This window comes from Microcebus murinus, chromosome 18 (assembly GCF_040939455.1).
Source record: "Microcebus murinus isolate Inina chromosome 18, M.murinus_Inina_mat1.0, whole genome shotgun sequence".
NCBI classification, from domain to species: domain Eukaryota; kingdom Metazoa; phylum Chordata; class Mammalia; order Primates; family Cheirogaleidae; genus Microcebus; species Microcebus murinus.
In genome coordinates this window covers 58,355,137-58,371,927 of record NC_134121.1, presented here as the reverse complement: position 1 = coordinate 58,371,927, position 16,791 = coordinate 58,355,137, and the positions used below count along the sequence as shown (strand labels likewise).

General features: G+C 54.2%; 2 protein-coding genes and 1 long non-coding RNA gene across 4 annotated transcripts in view; 1 reads left to right on the top strand and 2 right to left on the bottom strand.

Moving 5' to 3' along the window:
* Window positions 1–1,447, top strand: part of QRICH2 (glutamine rich 2) — a 38,078-nt gene extending 36,631 nt beyond the window's left edge. Inside the window, exon 21 of the mRNA XM_075993983.1 lies at window positions 1,218–1,447. Coding sequence (XP_075850098.1) covers window positions 1,218–1,426 — 209 coding nt within the window. The 3' untranslated portion in view covers window positions 1,427–1,447. The remainder of the gene's footprint in view (window positions 1–1,217) is intronic.
* A 2,778-nt stretch (window positions 1,448–4,225) lies between these two features.
* On the bottom strand, window positions 4,226–9,387 carry UBALD2 (UBA like domain containing 2). 2 transcript variants are annotated; one of them, XM_012778879.2, is made up of 3 exons: window positions 9,010–9,387; window positions 8,646–8,708; window positions 4,226–5,374 (listed from the first exon to the last, which is right to left on the bottom strand). In XM_012778879.2, exons 1-3 carry the CDS (start codon window positions 9,127–9,129, stop codon window positions 5,060–5,062), a joined length of 498 nt encoding a protein of 165 aa, XP_012634333.2. In that variant the 5' UTR covers window positions 9,130–9,387; the 3' UTR covers window positions 4,226–5,059. The 2 variants fall into 2 exon arrangements, with proteins under 2 accessions (XP_012634333.2, XP_012634334.2); XM_012778880.2 differs by having other exon boundaries at window positions 4,226–5,371; window positions 9,010–9,385.
* Window positions 9,388–9,892: 505 nt separating this feature from the next.
* Window positions 9,893–16,232, bottom strand: LOC142861977 (uncharacterized). Its single transcript, XR_012913115.1, has 5 exons — window positions 16,145–16,232; window positions 15,036–15,152; window positions 12,546–12,643; window positions 11,951–12,028; window positions 9,893–10,278 (listed from the first exon to the last, which is right to left on the bottom strand). It is a non-coding gene; the product is annotated as an uncharacterized LOC142861977 (long non-coding RNA).
* Window positions 16,233–16,791: the final 559 nt, after the last annotated feature.

The following is a 16,791-nucleotide window of genomic DNA, read 5'->3' as shown; positions in this document are numbered from 1 at the left end:
TTACCCTAGATCAGTGGCCCCCAACCTTTTTGGCACCAGGGACTGGTTTCACGGCAGACAATTTTTCCACGGACTGGGGGGCAGGATGGATGGTTTCAGGATGATTCAAGTGCATTACGTTTATTGTGCAGTCAAACCTCTCTGCTCATGATAACCTATATTTGCTCCCCAGCGCTAGCATCCCCGCCTGAGCTCCATCTCACATCATCAGGCATTAGATTCTCATAAGGAGCGTGTGCCCCAGACCCCTCGCTGATGTGACAGGAGGCAGAGCTTATACAGAGGTGGGGAGCAGCTGTAAATACAGAGGAAGCTTTGCTTGCTCGTGGCAGCTCACCTCCCACTGTATGACTGGCCCGGTTCCTAACAGGGACTGGTACCGGCCCGCAGTCCGGGGGTTGGGGACCGTGACCTAGATGTTCTCCAGCATCCCTTCCACCCCAGCACTCAGTGAGGGGCTGTGACTGAGGGAGGGGGAAGCAGAAACAGCGTACGTGGCAGTGGTGGTGATGACGCCTATTTCCATTGTGGGCTCCTCACCAGCCATGCAGATTAGCAGCACCACACACATGAACCAATTTTAACCGTACGCCAACACTAAGAGGTAGGGACCGTTGTTAGCCCTACTTACAGCTGAGAAAGCTGAAGCACAGAGAGGTTAAGATAATTGCCCTAGGTCACGCAGCTAGCAGGTGGCAGAGCTGGAATTCAAAGCCAAGCCCTCTGCTCCCAGAGTCAGTGCTGGTAACTAAGGGGCTGGGATGGAGGGTTTCAGGGGTGGACAGTGAGCACAGGACTGTCTCCCAGACGTGTTTTCTGGGGGATACTCATCTCCCTTCCCCTACTCACCCACTGTCTGCTCCAAGGGCACTTAAAATGTTATGGAAGCAGGAGAGAGGGGCATGAGAGTCTTAGGGAAACTCCCTGCACCTGCACGGGCCGCCTAGTGCCCGTGTTAACAGAGGGAACATTACCAAAGAGGCAGACTCTTGGCCCCTGCAGAAGGGCTTGCTTACGTATTTATTTTTCATTCACAAAGGTATAAAGGGCTTTCAGTGTTTGCGTAGGAGCTTGCACAGTGCTCCCCGCTTCAGCTTTATGCCCCATCTCAGCCAGGCTAACGGGCTGCTCCCGCCTTCCCTGGCTTTGGGCAAGCTGGGGGCCCTGGTGGATGTGGGAGTGGAGACAGAGCAACCTGAACCCCTCCTGTCTTGCAGTTTCTACACGTCACAGGAAAGACAGACCCGTCTCCTCTGAGGCGCATCTCTCGCAGACTCTAGTCCACCCGCCCAGCCCCATGGTGATGGTAGAGCTGCGGGGCAGCCCCCAGGGGCTGCAGATGCACATGGACGTGCCTCCAGGGGAGGGGATGGAGGAGCCCACCCGGGGCCCGCGGTCCACCACTGCTCACCGATCAGACCTATAAATAAATGTTCAGGAAAAAGTTCAGGTTGGGCGAGGTTTCTCTAACAGTCCTGGCTCAGGAAGACGGAGTGAGAGGGAGGTGCCCACTGCTGGCTGGCAGCCAGCCCCTCAACGCGCCTCCAGACCACCCCCAGTCCCCTAGGCAGACCTCTTGGAGAGGGTCTGCTCTGTAGCCTGAGGATTAAACCTATAACCTCTATTCTCTGAGGGTGCTGGGGCTTCAGACTGGCTGGGCATTGCACCTAGGCAGGGAGGGCAACACAAAGCAGACCCCAGGCTCTGGGCCTGGCCCCCGGTACCGGCTGAGCCTGCTCTCACCCCGGCAGCTCTCTCTTGATCTTGGCTAGACCTGGGGTGCTGCTGCCTTCCCTGGCTCCTGCCCTGCCTTCTGGCCTGGGGGCCTGGCCTGAAGGGCACCCTGCTTGCTGAGGCCCTCTAGGCAGGCTGGGGCCTGTGCTGTGGGTGTCGCACTGCTCCCTGGAAGTGAGGGTCACAGCTGCCTGCTGCTCTCTCCACTCCTGGCACAGGGTCCCAGAGAAGCAGTGTCGTTAGCCGGAAGAAAATTCCTACAGCCAGCTGGGGAGGGCACTGTTTGCCACCCTCTACTGCTCAGCCTCGAGTGGGCTTGGGCCAGGGGGTGCCATGGCTAATGATCACTCTCTCCGTGCCATTCCTCCCCAGGGAGATAAGAGCACAAGAGTGTCTTGCCAGGGGGGTTGAGAGGTGGGACCAGCACTGGCCCAGAGGCCTGTGACCTCGTCCTTGGACTGTTCAGTTGTGTGCTCATCTCCACACTAGCCCCCTAACCTGCAAGGACTCCCTGCTTCCTCCACCCAGTCCTTCGTGCTAAAGGTGGGAGGGGACAGAGGAGCATGGGTAGGCCTGAGCTCAGGCTGCTGCAGCAACAACAAGGAACAAGCCCCACCACTGCTGCAGCCAGGACTGAGGAATCCCCTGATATCCTGGGCTTGGACTTCAGCCGGATTCTAGGGCCCCCCTGAGGTGGGAGAGCTGCCCCCTACCAGGCCTATAGAGCCCGCAGTCAACGCGGTTCTGTCTGCCCAGAGGCTCCCACCCAGAGAAGGAAGTACCAGATCAAAGATGGGGCTGCCCCCACCTCCAGTTCCCATCTCCCCCGGACATGGGAAAGGGCTGTCAAGGGCAAGAGGCCCGCTCGGGGTGTAAAGAGGAAAGAGTGGCAGGAAACAGCCCAGAAACAGGTTTCTCACCCTGACATGGCGTGGGCAAAGGAGGGCGGGCCTGGCTGGGGGTGCCGTGGGGCGGCGGGGGCTCCCTCTTGATCTGCGGAGAGCCAGTGACTCTTTAGGTAACAACGTCATGCTCGTGGCTGGACGGGGAGGAGTCGCTTGGCAGTGGAGTCCTGGGTGGGCTCCCTGTGCCCGTGCCCCTCTGCACCCCTCTCTTGCACTCGGGAGGCAGAGCCAGGGCTGGCCCCTCCTCCACCCCAGCCGGCTCCTGTTTCTCTCGCTCAGGCCCCACCCTGGCTGCGAAATGTCAGAAGGTCGGCTCAGTTTCCCTGGCCTAGAAGCCAAATTCACCACCAGCTTGGCAGGGAGGGGCAGCCTAGCCCTCCTCACCCTGCCCCACGCCCACAAGGGCCAAGAGTGACATTCCCAGAGCCAGCCAGGCCAACCCCCACCATAGCACACCTGGGCATGGCCAGCAGGCTCTCTTGCCAGGCTGGGCCCCGCACTCGGGCAGACCCTAACCCAGGCCCCAGCAGCCTCTGGGGATGTCGGAGCGTGACCATCCACGTGCTGAGGGGCTGCCCCTTGCAGCCTGGAAAGCACAGGCGGGCAGAAGAAGGGGTGAGGGTGGGAGGAGTTTCAGGGGTTTCCAACCAGGAAACAAAACTGAAAGGACAAACCCAGCTTCCAAGTATATGGGCATGTCACATGCAGAGGAGGCAGAGAGCAGCTGGGCCCACTGCAGGAGGGGCTGCCCCACCACCCACCGAGTGTGAGAAGATACGAGAAGGCCCAGAGCAGGATGGGGTGGCTGCCGGTCTGGGCCCGCTTAAGTTTCACTTCACTTTGGGCCTCAACCTCCAACCCTCAATCCCGGTCAGTCCTGGCAGCACTTGGTCCCCCTCAGACCCCTGCAGAGAATGAGGGGCAGGAGATGGTGCCCCCCACCTACCTGAGCACCTGCACTAGAGGACAACCTGAGAAAGGTGTGCTGGTCAGGAATTGCCAACACTGCCCCATTCTAATGCCTGGAGGGCTGTAGGGAGGAGGAAGTGGAAGCAAGTCCCTTTGGGGACCCACCTTGTCTCATGGCTCTGACAGCTTTGGTTGACCTTTGGGACATAGCCACACAACAGGCCCACAGAAACACATGGCCCTGGAGGGAGCTGAGGGCAGGAGCGGACATGGACCAGCTGGAAGGTGCCAGGCAGTGGGGCAGGTAGCATCAGGCCACCAGGTGAAAAGGGCAGCTCTCCCCGCCGCAGATGGAGACGGCTTCCAGGGCTGAGCCCTGAAGGCTGTCCAGGCAGGGGCTACACGGATAGGGGCCCAGAAGGAAAGAGGGTTATAGCAGCCAACTCAGGACTCGCCCCTGCCCCTCCCCACCCCCATCCTCCCACCCCAGTCTGGATCCTGCCTGTGCCATCAGACCTCCTGGTGTGAATGCCCCACATCACAAAGCATCCGGACCAGCCAAATGGCAATGGCACCCCACCCAACCACAGCATGGCCAAGAGACTCATTGTCCCTCTTCCCATCTCCCAAGGAGATGGCTTTTCCTACTAAGGCAAATAAAAGCACCACAAACCAGGGAAGTTAGAAAAGTCTCTTTTTAAGTTTTTAAATTAAAATGTCACCCTGGTGAGGCAGGATTCTGATGTGGGAACTAACCCACAGGATCTCCCCGGGGACCTTGGACGTGCAGCCCGAGGGGCAGGGTGCCTGTGGGACAGTCAAGTCCCCAGTAGGCAGAGCCTGGCCTTTGACCCAAGCCGGCTCTTCAGTGCCCTATCAGCCCTGCACAACCAGCTGCAGACAGGGGTGACAGCCAGCAATCAGGGGTGAGGGGGAGGAGATGGGGAGGACCCTTGGGCCCAGAACCCCAGGGCTGGCTATGGGGGGAGCCCCTGAAGCCCCAGGCCCTTCTGCAGCTGCTATTGGGCTGCCCCCAGGCCTGGAGCAGTGAGGTCCGCTTGCCGATATCAGAAGGTGTGACTTCTGAAAGGAGGCAGCTGACAGAAGATCGTTCCATCCAGCTCTGAAGCACACCCCTGTCCCACAAGACCAGGGCAAGGCTGGGCGGGGGAAGCGGTGCTGGCCCCAGAGAAGGGTTGTCTGGGCCTTTCTCCTCTGACTCCAGCACCCAGGTACGCTCCATTCTCAAATACATTAGTTATATTTATATATTCATATATATTATAGTTATATATTAAAAAGAGGAAAAACCTTGCCTGAAGAGAAACTCAAGGACCCAAGTGGCCCAAGAAGTTTACTGTCCCCCCACCCACAAAAATTCTTTTATAAAATCTTCCAGTGCGATCTTCAGGAAACCCCCCGCCCTCCCCAGCCCCCCTCCCTGGCCCTCCTGTGTCTCCACAACCCTGGACTGCCCCCAGCACCAGCCCAGCGCCCAGCGGCACCCAGTCTCATCTCTGGCCATCCACGGCCGCCATGGCTTTCTGCTGGGCGCCCCCCTGCTGCGCTCCGGGGGGCCACGTGGGCTGTGGGCAGTGGAGGCGGTGGAAGGTGGTGGGGGAGGAGGGTGGGAGCCAGGGCACCTGGTGGCCAGGGGGGGATGAGGCCCAGAAGTGGCTGAAGTTTGCAGGCGGGGAGCAGGCCCCGGCTGTCATGGGGCTGTTGCTGCTCTGCAGGCCCTCGGACGCTCGAAGCTTGGAGAACATGGCCAGCGCGTCAGGGAAGTTGGGTGGCGTGGCAGGTGTGTTGCTGGGAGTACACATCTGCTGGGAGAGAACACAGGTGTGGGCAGGGCCGCTCACCAGGGTCCCAGCGCCTTCCAGGCGGGTTGCACCCAGGTCGGCACCCCCCTTACTCCCATTTTTCAGGCCACAAGCAGCTCCAACAAGACAAAAGCACCCCTCTCCTCCTGAGCCCAGGGAAATAAAAAGGACAAAACCCAATGACTTTATCAAAACCAAGAGCATTTGATGATGCCTGGTAATGACCCCAAGGAGTACCCAGAGTCAACGGCTAATTCCAACCCGAAGCTCAGGTGTCAGATTGGAGAGAGAGCACAGGGAGCAGGGCAGGATGGCATGCTCAGCCCTCCCGCCACAATCGCCCTCACATGTTCCCAGGTTGTCGCTCAAGGGAGAGCAGCCAAATTGAAGGTCCCCTCCTGTGCCAGCCATGGGAAAGCCACACTGTCTCGGTGTGTGGGCTCACTCCACGTGACTAGGGCCACCAGGCCCTGCAGCCTTTGCCTCTCTCTTACTTCTCACAGCGATGCTTGGTGGTTGCAGGTATTCTCTCCAGATTACAAATGAGGAAACTGAGGCCCAGAAGTCAAGTCACTTGCCCAAAAATGCACCCCTAGCAGTGCAAGTTGAGAAGATAAATTCCCAGGCTTCCAGGTGTGCAGGCCACACTAGGTGGCATTTACGAAGTCAAGCACAGTTCGCTCTGGGCTTCCTGAGGACAGAGCCCAAGGATTTCTGTTTCACACATCTGCAGCTTAGGCCCCATGCCCTTGGCCAGAGGCGGGCAGCTTCTCAGTTCTGTCTAGCCCTTCAGCCCTCTTCCTGGGACTCCCGTATCTTCAGTCTTTTGCCACTACCTTCGGGAGCCCCTCACTGGGGGCGGGGGCAAGAGGCACACAGAGCACGAGACCTACACAAAGCTGGTTCGGACCTCAAAGCTGCTTTTTCCTTTCCCAGGAAGCCATGGGAGTTCTTTGAATGTCTCCTAATTTTAGCAACACCGGCCCCTCCCCCAGGCAGAGAAGTGGGGGGAGCAAACACTCTTCTCCGTAGAGGAGGGAGCTTTCACAGTTCTGCAGTTAAACCCAAGCCAGAAGCAAGGGGGTACACACCTGGGAGGGGGACAGCAGCCAGCCCTGTTCACTCAGGCCCATACCACGTCAGCCCCTATGGAGCTCTGACCAGCCTTCCTAAGGGCCTGGCCCCACCCAGACCTTTTCCCTCCTCCCTTTGCTATTCTCTGCCCCACCCCCCCAGGGCTGACTTCTCGGCAGCAGGAAACAATGAATGGGGGGTGGGGGCCAATTGCCTCACAGCATCGTGACCAACTTCCCCAGATCTCCCCAGGTCAGCCAGGCTTGTCTCCTCCAACAGCCACCAGAGAACAGCCTTCATGGCTAACAGGCCTGGGCCGGCCTGCCAGCGTGAGCCGGGCCAAGTTCCCGAACCTCTGGAGCTTCTCGCTGCTTTCATAAAATCAGGGGTTTGGACCAGAGTTCTAAAGCCCCCTCCTCCAGCTCTCGAGTGAACTCAGTGTCCACTGCCACCTGCCAGTGCCCTCCTGCTTCCTGGAGTGCCTTTCTCCACTTCTGGGCCTCTCCAAATCAACTAGGAACCTTCCTTATCTGGGAAGCTTCCTCCAACTGTGGGGATCTACAGTAATCAATCATTTATCAGGACAATCATCTATCAGTAACTCAGGCCTTGGGGTCACTTCTGCCATTGCCATTTTGCTATTACTGGTCTCTGGTGTTTTTAACATTTTCCTTATGGTGTTTTCCACTGTGCTGATAAAGTGCTCAACACTTGTGCACTGATGGATACACTGATTATAATGTTACAAAACCTGCCACCTCCCTTGAGGGAAGCTTCCAAAGGGGAAGCAATCCCCCTGGGATTTGCAGACAAGGGGCAACAGGAACTAGACAGGATGCCAGTACCAGCTCTTCCCAGGGAGCCTCCCTGTGCCCAACCCCCAGAATGGCTGTTGGAACAGCCACAGCTGGCAGGAGCAAAACTCAAGGCGGGAGCTGGAGATTTCCCATGTGGATGCAGGGTGGGTGTCTCTGGAGACAAACCCCTTCTGGGTTTACTAGGAGCCCTGTGGCCAGCACCGTCCTTCCATCACACTCCAAATGCCATTTTTATTTGATTTATAACCAGCATGAACCACTACAAGAGACAAGCTAGTTAAAAAGGTCAAGACAGACCCTTCTCTACTTGTCCTTTGTGACTAAATGAAAACAGGGAGCCAAGGACAAGACACAACAGGGGAACCATTTGCAGCCTCTGCTCTGGAGGGAGCCATGGGCAAGGACACCAAGTGTTAAAAATGCCAAAAATGTACTCGAGAAGCCACAACAGATCTGGGGAATAATGTTTTACAGTCCCTATCACTGAGCCCAGGCCCTCCTCCCCAGCGGGCTAATAGGTAACTAGGGGGGTGGGGTGAAGAAGGGATGTACTGGGCCTCAAGAAAGCAGGGTACATCACGGCCAGGAGGGCAAAGGCTTGGGCCTGGGGATAGGCTGGAAAGGAGAAGAAAGCAAATCTTGATCTGAGGCTGTATGTATCCAAACATACTGAGATTCAATGCAAATTCTTGGCGTTATCTTGGGTCAAAATCCATGTGTCCTCAATGCTTGGTGTATGTTTTTTCTCGGGGCTTCCCAGTCCCCTTGGGCTTTAGAAGGGCGAACATACCTTTGTGGGTAGAGCCCAGCTTCCTGAGCCACAGTGGATTTATGCCTTTCCTGTTCCCTGTAGCGCTGGGGGGTGGGTGGGTGGGTGTGTGTGTGTGTGTGTGTGTGCGCGCGCGCAGAGGGGGGAGGGGGCTGCCACTCAACAGCAAGGGGAGCTCCCACAAACACAAACACCCCAACTCCTTGGCCACCGGCCCTTCAATGAGGCTCCCCAGTTGCCTGGTTATCATCCGAGCCCCCTCTCCTTCCCCAGCCACTAGGGTCTCCCAGCCCCCCGAGTCCCTGGCTTGTCCTCTGGCCGTCTCCCCCTCCCTGCCACCCCCCCAACTTTGGTGCCCCTTCCCCCTGGGAACGGAGCCAGGCGCAAGGCCTCGGGCCAAGAGGCAGCAGCCCGGGAGGCGGGCCACAAAGTTGGAGGAGCCAGCGCCGGCCTGGGAGCCGCTCTTTCCTGGAAGACATTTTGGCTCTTTGTTTACATTCGCGGCGCGGCGCTCCCCGGCAACATGGCTGTCACCGCGGGGCTGACAGCGGCCCCCGCGCGGCCCCGCGCCCGCCGGCCCTGCTCCGGCCCCCGCCCCTCCGACGGCACTTACCATCTGGTGGTGGTGGTGACTGTTGGGAATGTTGGTCTCCTGGAAAAACGTGCTCAGGGCGGTCTGCGGACAAACGCGGCGGAGGAGCGGCGGTGAGCGCGGCCCGGGCCCGGCGGAAGGCAGCAGACCCGCCGGCCGGGCCTCCCCGCCGCGCTGCACCCCGACTCCGCGCCCGGTCCCCGGCCCCGGCCGCCGGGCCCCACGTGCCGGCGTGCCGGCCCCGGCCCCACGCGACACCTCGCGGACGCGGACCGCCTGACCGGCCGACGCGAACGGAGCTCCCCGCCCGCCGCGGCCCAGCCCCGGCCCCCGGCCCGCAGTCCCCGCCGGGGCGGGCGCATCCGTCGGGGTGGCCCGCACGCACCTCGAACTGCCAGTGGGCCGCCTGCAGCAGCTGCTTCGCCTGGTCGGCCGCGCAGCCCGCGGTCAGCACGAACTGGTTGATCATGACCTGGTGCCGCAGCTCGTCCGTGTTCACCGACATGGCGCGACGCGGCGCTCGGCGGGCGCGGGGGCCGGCCGCCCGGGGCTCGCGCTCGGCCGCCGCTCCGCCGCTCGGCCGCCGCCGGCGAATGTTGTGGTCCGGCGCCCGCGGCCGGCCGACACCACAAACAACAGCGCGGGGCGGGGCCGCTGTCCCAACGTTCGGGGGCCGCGAGTCGCCGCCGCTGATTGGCCGGCGCGCCGCTCCGCCAGCGCCCGGCTCCCGGACGGACGTTCTATTCGAACCCTGCGGCCTGCCGGGCCGCACTGTTTCTCTTTCGGCCCGGCCGCGCCCATTGGCGGAGCTCGGCGCCGTGGGGCTCCCGGGCATTGGTCGGCCGCTGTGTTTTGGCTCATCCGGCCTCGTGGTTGGCCGCGGCGGGGAGTTCGGGGCGGGGCCTCGCGCGCTGATTGGCCTCCCAGGGTCCTGTTTGAACTCAACTTGAAAACCTTGAGTGCCTGCTGATTGGCCGAGGTCCTCTGTTTGCTGTTGTAGGCTTGGGGGTGGTGCGGCCAAGTTCATTCATTACTTCATTCAAACTGAACATGCTCAGCTGGAAAAGCGAGACAGAGTGGCTTTGACTCACTTCCTCTGAAAGATGTGGTCATCTCGAGAAACAGAATGATCAAAATAGAAAACAGAGCCTTTGCAGCTGCTCATGTCTCAAAGGCATTTAATTTTTTAAATAACTTTCAAGTAGTCCCATTTTTTGAACTCTTTTATTGAAATATAACACACATAAGGAAAGTGCGGATGTCACAGGTACCGCTCGCTGACTTTTCACAAAGTGGACAGCCCCCGGATCAATTAAAAGAACATTACCTGCACCCCAAGAACCTCCTCCCTGCCACCTTCTAATCACTACACACCCACAAGGATCGATCAGTATTTTCCAGGTTTTAAACCAAAGACTTTGCTCTCTGGAGATGTGAGCCAATATTAATGTACAAAGAAAAAAGTGAGACTTTCTTAGTGACTAATATCCCAAGACGAGTTTATTTTTTCCCCCCAGACAGGGTCAAGCCGGAGTCTAGCAGCATGATCATAGCTCACTACAGCCACCAACTCCTGAGCTCAAGGGATCCTCCTGCCTCAGTCTCCCAAGTAGATGGGACTGTTAGTGAATGCTTGGCCACTTGGTCCTCGAGGCTGCATCAGAAGAAAGAGAACAACATATACTACCAGCAAATTGGTATTAACTGATCAGCACCTAAGTGGACACATAGGAATTACATTTATTGGGTATTGGGCAGGTGGGAGGGGGGAGGAGGGGCGGGTATATACACACATAATGAGTGAGATATCCACCGTCTGGGGGATGGTCACGCTTGAAGCTCAGACTTGTGTGTGGGGGGGTAAGGGCATTTTACGCAACCTTAAAATTTGTACCCCCATAATATGCTGAAATAAAAAGAAAGAAGAAGAAAGAGCAAGTGATTTGAGGAGGAGGAAAGAGAAGTTGTATTACTTTGCTGGCAAAGGAGGAGGATGGAGACTCCTGTTTGAAATGCCATCGTCCCAATAATAAGCAGAAATGCAGAGCTTTTAAAGGATGGGTTCTCAGCTTCAGGCAGTTACTATTCAACTACAGTTGATTCTGATCTCCCATCTCTGCTCCTCTACCCAAGCTCTCCCTTTACCAGGTCCTCGGCTGAGCCATCTACTTTAGCACAAATAACAAAAGACTTACCCTGTCCCTCCCAACCACTGGTCTGAGGCAGGGATGTAGGTTTTAGTTCTCAAAAAGGAGAGGAGGATGTTTTTAAAAAACAGAAAATATTTTTTGCCATTTTCTCAGGCCATTCTCTCTGTTACATATTCCCCACTCTCCATATTTCTTTCCCATATCTATGGGAGGAGGACAACTACTCTGTTACAATACTAGCTCTCAACAATAGCCCTTTAAAATCATTCATAAGTGCTGAGCTTCTACCTTCTGGATTAGCATTTGAGCTTCCGGGCTGTGTTTAGGAATTGTGGGGGTAAGAAAGAACTAGGAGTCTCAGCAGATTAGGGAAGGGGCAGAAGAGGTTAGGAAGGTAAATATTGTCAGGGATTCACTGTTAGAGTTTCTGTTTCCAGAAAACATAATAAGTTTTTTTTTTTTTTATGTGAGCTACTAATTAGTGAATACATTTTAACTAGTTAAGGGTCTTCAGAACAGAAAGAGGCTAATAATAAGAAAGCAAGCCATGGTTTTGACTTTGCCTAAAGTGGATTTAACTCATCATCTAAGAAAACTTGTCTCTCTATATTTTTAAGTGTATAAATAAGGGAAAGGTTACAACTAATGCTTATGTACTGATGAAAAACAGCCTTAGGCACTATGATGAGTTAATTCCACTTGGTTAGTCTTTTTGTTTGCTTATTTGTTTATTTTGAAGGGGTAGGAGTCAGCTTTTTCCTGTGCCTGGGCTGACTCCCAGAGTGTGACCAGAGAGTGAAGTACAGCATGCAACCCTTCCCTTCCAGTAATTGCATGGTGAAAACAAAAGTGAGCAGCCCGCGGCTTACATTGCCGGGGAGCTGGGGCCACAAGCAGCCCCAGAACAAGGAAGTACTGTCATTGTGGAGCGCCAGGTTTTCACAAGTACATACAGGTGTCAAACATGCCAGGGCCATGAGTAGTAGGGTCTACTCTGGGCAGAGACATTTCTGGCTGCAGTAGGACATCCCCCATGACCCCCTAGGTCTTAATCAAGAAGTTCTCAAGGAAGACAAGGGTCCCAAATTGCCAAACCTGTTATTTCCTAGATATCAAGGCAGTTTATCCAGAAGGTTTTTTTAAAGTTTGCTGTTTTTAGGGCACAGCTGTGGTCACCTGAATGAAGCATGGAGGGCCAGGCCCCCAGGCCAGAAGGACAGGATTCTGGTTATCTTCTGTAGGTGTAAGGTCACTCTGGGAACAGGAGGGAAGGCAACAGATCCTGTGATTTGTGGTCCTGAGAGGTGGAAGTGCTTGATCAATACGTTGGCTTCTGAGAATCTAGTTGGAGATGAATGGCTGGAAACCTGGGAGTGCCCCCCTCCCGAGAGCACAGGGGGATGAATGAGGTCATGTTTGTAGAGGGCTTTGAGCTGTTGGGATGAAAGCAGCTTCCTAAGTGCAAGGTATTATTAACTGAAGGTGTTATTATTTTAATCGGAGAGGACAATGTATGGCAGGTGAAATAGTGCAATAAAAACATGGCCACTAATAACAAATAAAACACCACAGCCTTGGAAAGAACCAAATCCTTGTTGCATCAGTGGTCTCGGCTACAGAACAAGCAGCGATGCAGCAACTGAGAAGAGAAACAATCTTAGCCAGCATTTCCTCGGTGCCCAGATAACAAGGGTGTTGTGAGCGCAAGTCATTGGGTCAGCCCTGAAACAAGCACCCACTAGCTGGACCATAAGAAACAGCTGCCACTTACCAAGCACTTCCTGTGAGCCAGGCCCCCAAGAGTTTGATGTCCATGAACTCATTTTAATTCTCCCTACAATCCAGACTCCCATTTCACAGGTGCGGCAGCTAAAGGACAGAGGAGGGGAGGAGTTTCCCCGAGATCACAGGGTAGTAAGTGGTGGAGTGAGGCAGTGGTTAACTGCTACACCCTACTGCCTCCCTTAATGCTTAAGTTGTCACCTCAGTGAAACTGACAAGGGGCCCCGTTCCAAGCAAGAGCTGTCAAAGGGCTCAGAGATTTCCACTGGCGATGCTTGAAATGAGTGAGTCCCCAATGGGGAAAGAAGTGCACCAGCTGTCCTGGGAGGAAATGGGGAGTGGTGGAGAACTGGCCTTCCCAAACCCCGTTTCCACAGTGCGTTTGATTCTTATTGCCTTCTTCCTCCTTTCTACCTTTTTTTTTGAGACAGAGTCTGGCTCTGTTGCTCTGTTGCCTGAGCTAGAGTGCCGTGGCGTCAGCCTAGCTCACAGCAATCTCAAACTCCTGGGCTCAAGCAATCCTCCAGCCTCAGCCTCCAGAGTAGCTGGGACTATAGGCATGCGCCACCATGCCCGGCTAATTGTGTGTATGTGTGTGTATATATATATATATATATATATATATTTTTTTTTTTAGTTGTCCAGATAATTTCTATTTTTTTTAGTAGAGACGGGGGTCTTGCTCTTGCTCAGAGCTGGTCTTCTGACCTCAAGTGATCTACCTGCCTCAGCCTCCCAGAGTGCTAGGATTATAGGCATAAGCCACCGACCCACCCCTGGCCTCCTTTCTACCTTTTACTCCCCTAAACAAACAGACCCAAGAAAGCTGAGAGAGGGAACTTGAAGGCTCTGGGAATTCCCAATAGGCCTGAGGCTCACAGAGTGCTGGAACCTACTCAAGGTCAGCCAACACCCTCCCCACTCCCCATGATTTGTAGTAGCACTGGGATTAGATCCAGGTTTTGTTGATTCAAAACCTCATTTCCTTCCTCCCTCCCTTCCTTTCTTTCCTTCCTCTAATTTTTATTTCTTGTTTCCCTACTGTTGCTTAAAGATGCCAGGACAAAAGGACAAGGTAGCCAGGAGAGGCAGGAATATATTTCGAGAAGGAAGAGGGAGAATGGGAGAGGATGGTGCAGACAAACTGCAAACAAGCAGCACCAAGGCCTTGGCCAGCCGGGATAGGCTGGACCTGTGCGCTCCCCCCTGAAGGCTCAGGTCCAGGAGGTGGAGGGATGGCTTCCTTCCCCTTTTGTGGACTTCTAAAGCTATAGCTACTCTTTATTTAACAGGACCCATTTTTTGCTGCTATTTTTCATTGCAAATTTATGCTCTTTAAACTATATGGTTGGTTAAGTAGACTTTGCCACTTTTAAAGCATTATTTTTGTTGTTGTTGTTATCTCTTATATCAAAGGGGAAGGAGGCTTAGTGCAGAGGGGTTTCCTCTACTCCAGGCAAAGCCCAGTCCCCCCAGGTGATGGTAACAGCCCTGTCTTTCGAGGCCATACTAAGAATCCAACTCTGAGCTAAATTCTTACTTAAATTACATAATACAAACACCCAATGAGGCAGGACTATGCATAGCCCCAGTCAACAAATGAGCAAAGCCAGGCAGTGAGAGTGGTGAGTGAATTGCCCAAGGTCAAGCAGCTAGCTCAGGGGGCTGCTGAGGTCTGAGCCCAGGCACCTGGTGTCTGCTTCCAGGGCTGGCTGTCTTAAATATCATGTTCTACTTTCAGGCCCTGCCCACCCCATCCTGCCCCCCACCACAAGCCCCCTTAGCTCACCCTCAATGGTACTGAAAAGACACAAAAGCTTATCTGTGTTGTTGGAAGCAGCAGGAAGGTCAAAGCCAATCCCCTAGTGATGAATTCATTGCTGGTTTATACCAGATTACATTTTTCACCAAATGTCACATGTCCCACACGGGACAAAGGCCGCACCACTCCCAGCACAGTTAATGGCATTTTCCAAAAGCAATACTCTGACCAGTAAGTACGCTCTGTTCTGTACCTGCCAGCCCAGTGATAAGGTGGCCCTGCCTCGTGTTGCTAGGTGTGTCTTATGGTAGGTGAGTCCCTGGCAATCCTTTCAAAGGGACACTTGGCCAGAGACAGGAGGTTGCCTCTTTGCCAAGGGAGGGACACAGAGAAGGCAGAGTAAAAGTCTTCTAAGGAGGGTTCTCCTTCTCAGGGGTCCTGGTTATCTGCTCGGACTCAAGGCTCCCAACTCTCTCTGCGTGGGACAGGTATTTACAGACCTGGAGCCGGCCACTCTAGCTTTGCACCTTGTGCCCGAAACACGGGAGGCCTGTTGGTTTGGCAGCCACCAACTTCAAGGTATGAGGCAGTCTTCCTACCTGACTCGCCTTATTTTTTAATTTGGGAAATACACACCAAAACTATAGGCACAATTGAAAGAATCATAAGCAAACACCCATGTACCCAACATAGAATTGAAAAAGTAAAGACCGGTACCTTAGAAGCTGCTTTAATGCCTCTTCCCAGATGCAGATCCTCCTCAAATTTCCATCAATCATTCCCTTGCTTTTCTTTGTCATTTGATCCTATAGGTATGTTTTCCGGAACAATGCACTGTGGGTGTGACAGATTGACTGTATTGTGTAAGTGACTCAGTCCGCTCCCCACTTAACTCTGCTGGGGAGCTCAATGGAGTCCCTCACCAACTAGCAATCCTAGGTCATAGGAAATGGTCCAGAAGGCTCATTAGGGCAGGGAAAACAAGTGGGGAAGGATCAGGGTAGACAGAAAGGAGAAGAAAGGGAATTTTTGGAAGAAGGAGCAGCAAACCAAAGCAAGTTCACAGCAAGGCCCATGGGGCATCTGTTGGGAGATGAGGTTGGAGAGGCTTTGAAGACGTGCAGATGAGGGTTGCAACAGGCATGCTCCAGACAGTGGGGGATGGGGGTCAGGCTCATTTCCTTTATCCGTGATATCCTTTGTCCTTTATCCACACCCAGCACATGCTGTCAAGTTGGCCCAGAGAGTCGTCAAATCCGTCAGGTTGGGCTAAGCTACACTGAGGTAACATACAATCCTATTGTCTTACTTCTCACCCATATAAAGGTTGCTGGTGCGACTCAGGAAAAACTACCCTCTGGGCAGTGACATAATGACATAATGATCCAGACTATGGACACTTTCACCCTCTCGTAGCTCTAAGTTGGCACACTATAGCCCTCAGGCTCCCGCCTGTTTTTGTAAATAGTTTTATTGATGCCTGTAGAAAGTCCCCCCAAAAAAGTTTAATTGGAACACAGCTATACTTATTTATGTGTCGTCTATGACTGTCTTTGTGCTACAGCAGAGTTGGGTAGTTGCAATACAAACCACAAAGCCGAGAATATTTCCTGTCTGGCCCTTTGTATCATGAGGATCACTCCTGCAGACAATGAGAGGGCTGGACAGTTGAGCATCAGCAATTAAATGCTGTAACCTGGAAGCACAGTCACACGCCGCAAGAGGACTTTTCAGGGAATGATAGACCTATATGAGGGTGATCCCATAAGATTATAATACCGTATTTTTACTGTTCCTTTTCTATGTTTATATACACAAATACTCACCATTGTGTTACAGTTGCCTACAGGATTCAGGGCAGTGACACGGGCACGGGTTTGTAGCCCGGGAGCATGAGGCTGCAGCGTATAGCCTAGGCGTGTGGGAGGCTGCACCAGCCACCAGCTAGGTTTGCGTAAGTACACTCTGATGTTCCCACGATGACAGAATCACCTAATGACACATTTCTCAGAACATGTCCCCATCCTTAAGTGACTCATGACTGTGATATAAACTTTGTTCAGTGTTCACTGTGCAGAAGAATCACGTGGCCTTTCCTAGCTTGAAGGGGGCGGCAGAAGCCACATGCGTGGCGCCCAGAAGTAGAGGACCAGGTGCAGGTGAGTAACTTCTGTCCGCCTGCCCAGGCTGTGGGGCGATCACGAGGAACCTATTTTTCTCTCGCTCATCTCTAAATCCCGGAGTCAGAGAGGAAAGTTAAATGGACTAGGACTCAGCAGAAAGAAGAGAAATGTTAAAAGAGATCTGGAGTTTCTGATGAGATAACGCTTGAGGCTTCAGACATTTTCAGGAACAGGAAGCCAGGGTAAGGTGAAAAAGAGAGAGAGAGAGAGAGAGAGAGAGAGAGAGAGAGAGAGAGAGAGAGAGAGAAACAAGTCCTGGAAGAGAAGAGTTTGTTTAAAATAAAGTCCCC

Coding starts and splice junctions, on each gene's coding strand:
- UBALD2 (XM_012778879.2), bottom strand. CDS start 9,129: ATGTCGGTGAACACGGACGAGCTGCGGCACCAGGTCATGATCAACCAG. Junction 8,709..9,009: donor CGGCCCACTGGCAGTTCGAG/GTGCGTGCGGGC, acceptor GTTTGTCCGCAG/ACCGCCCTGAGCACGTTTTT. Junction 5,375..8,645: donor GTCACCACCACCACCAGATG/GTAAGTGCCGTC, acceptor GTTCTCTCCCAG/CAGATGTGTACTCCCAGCAA.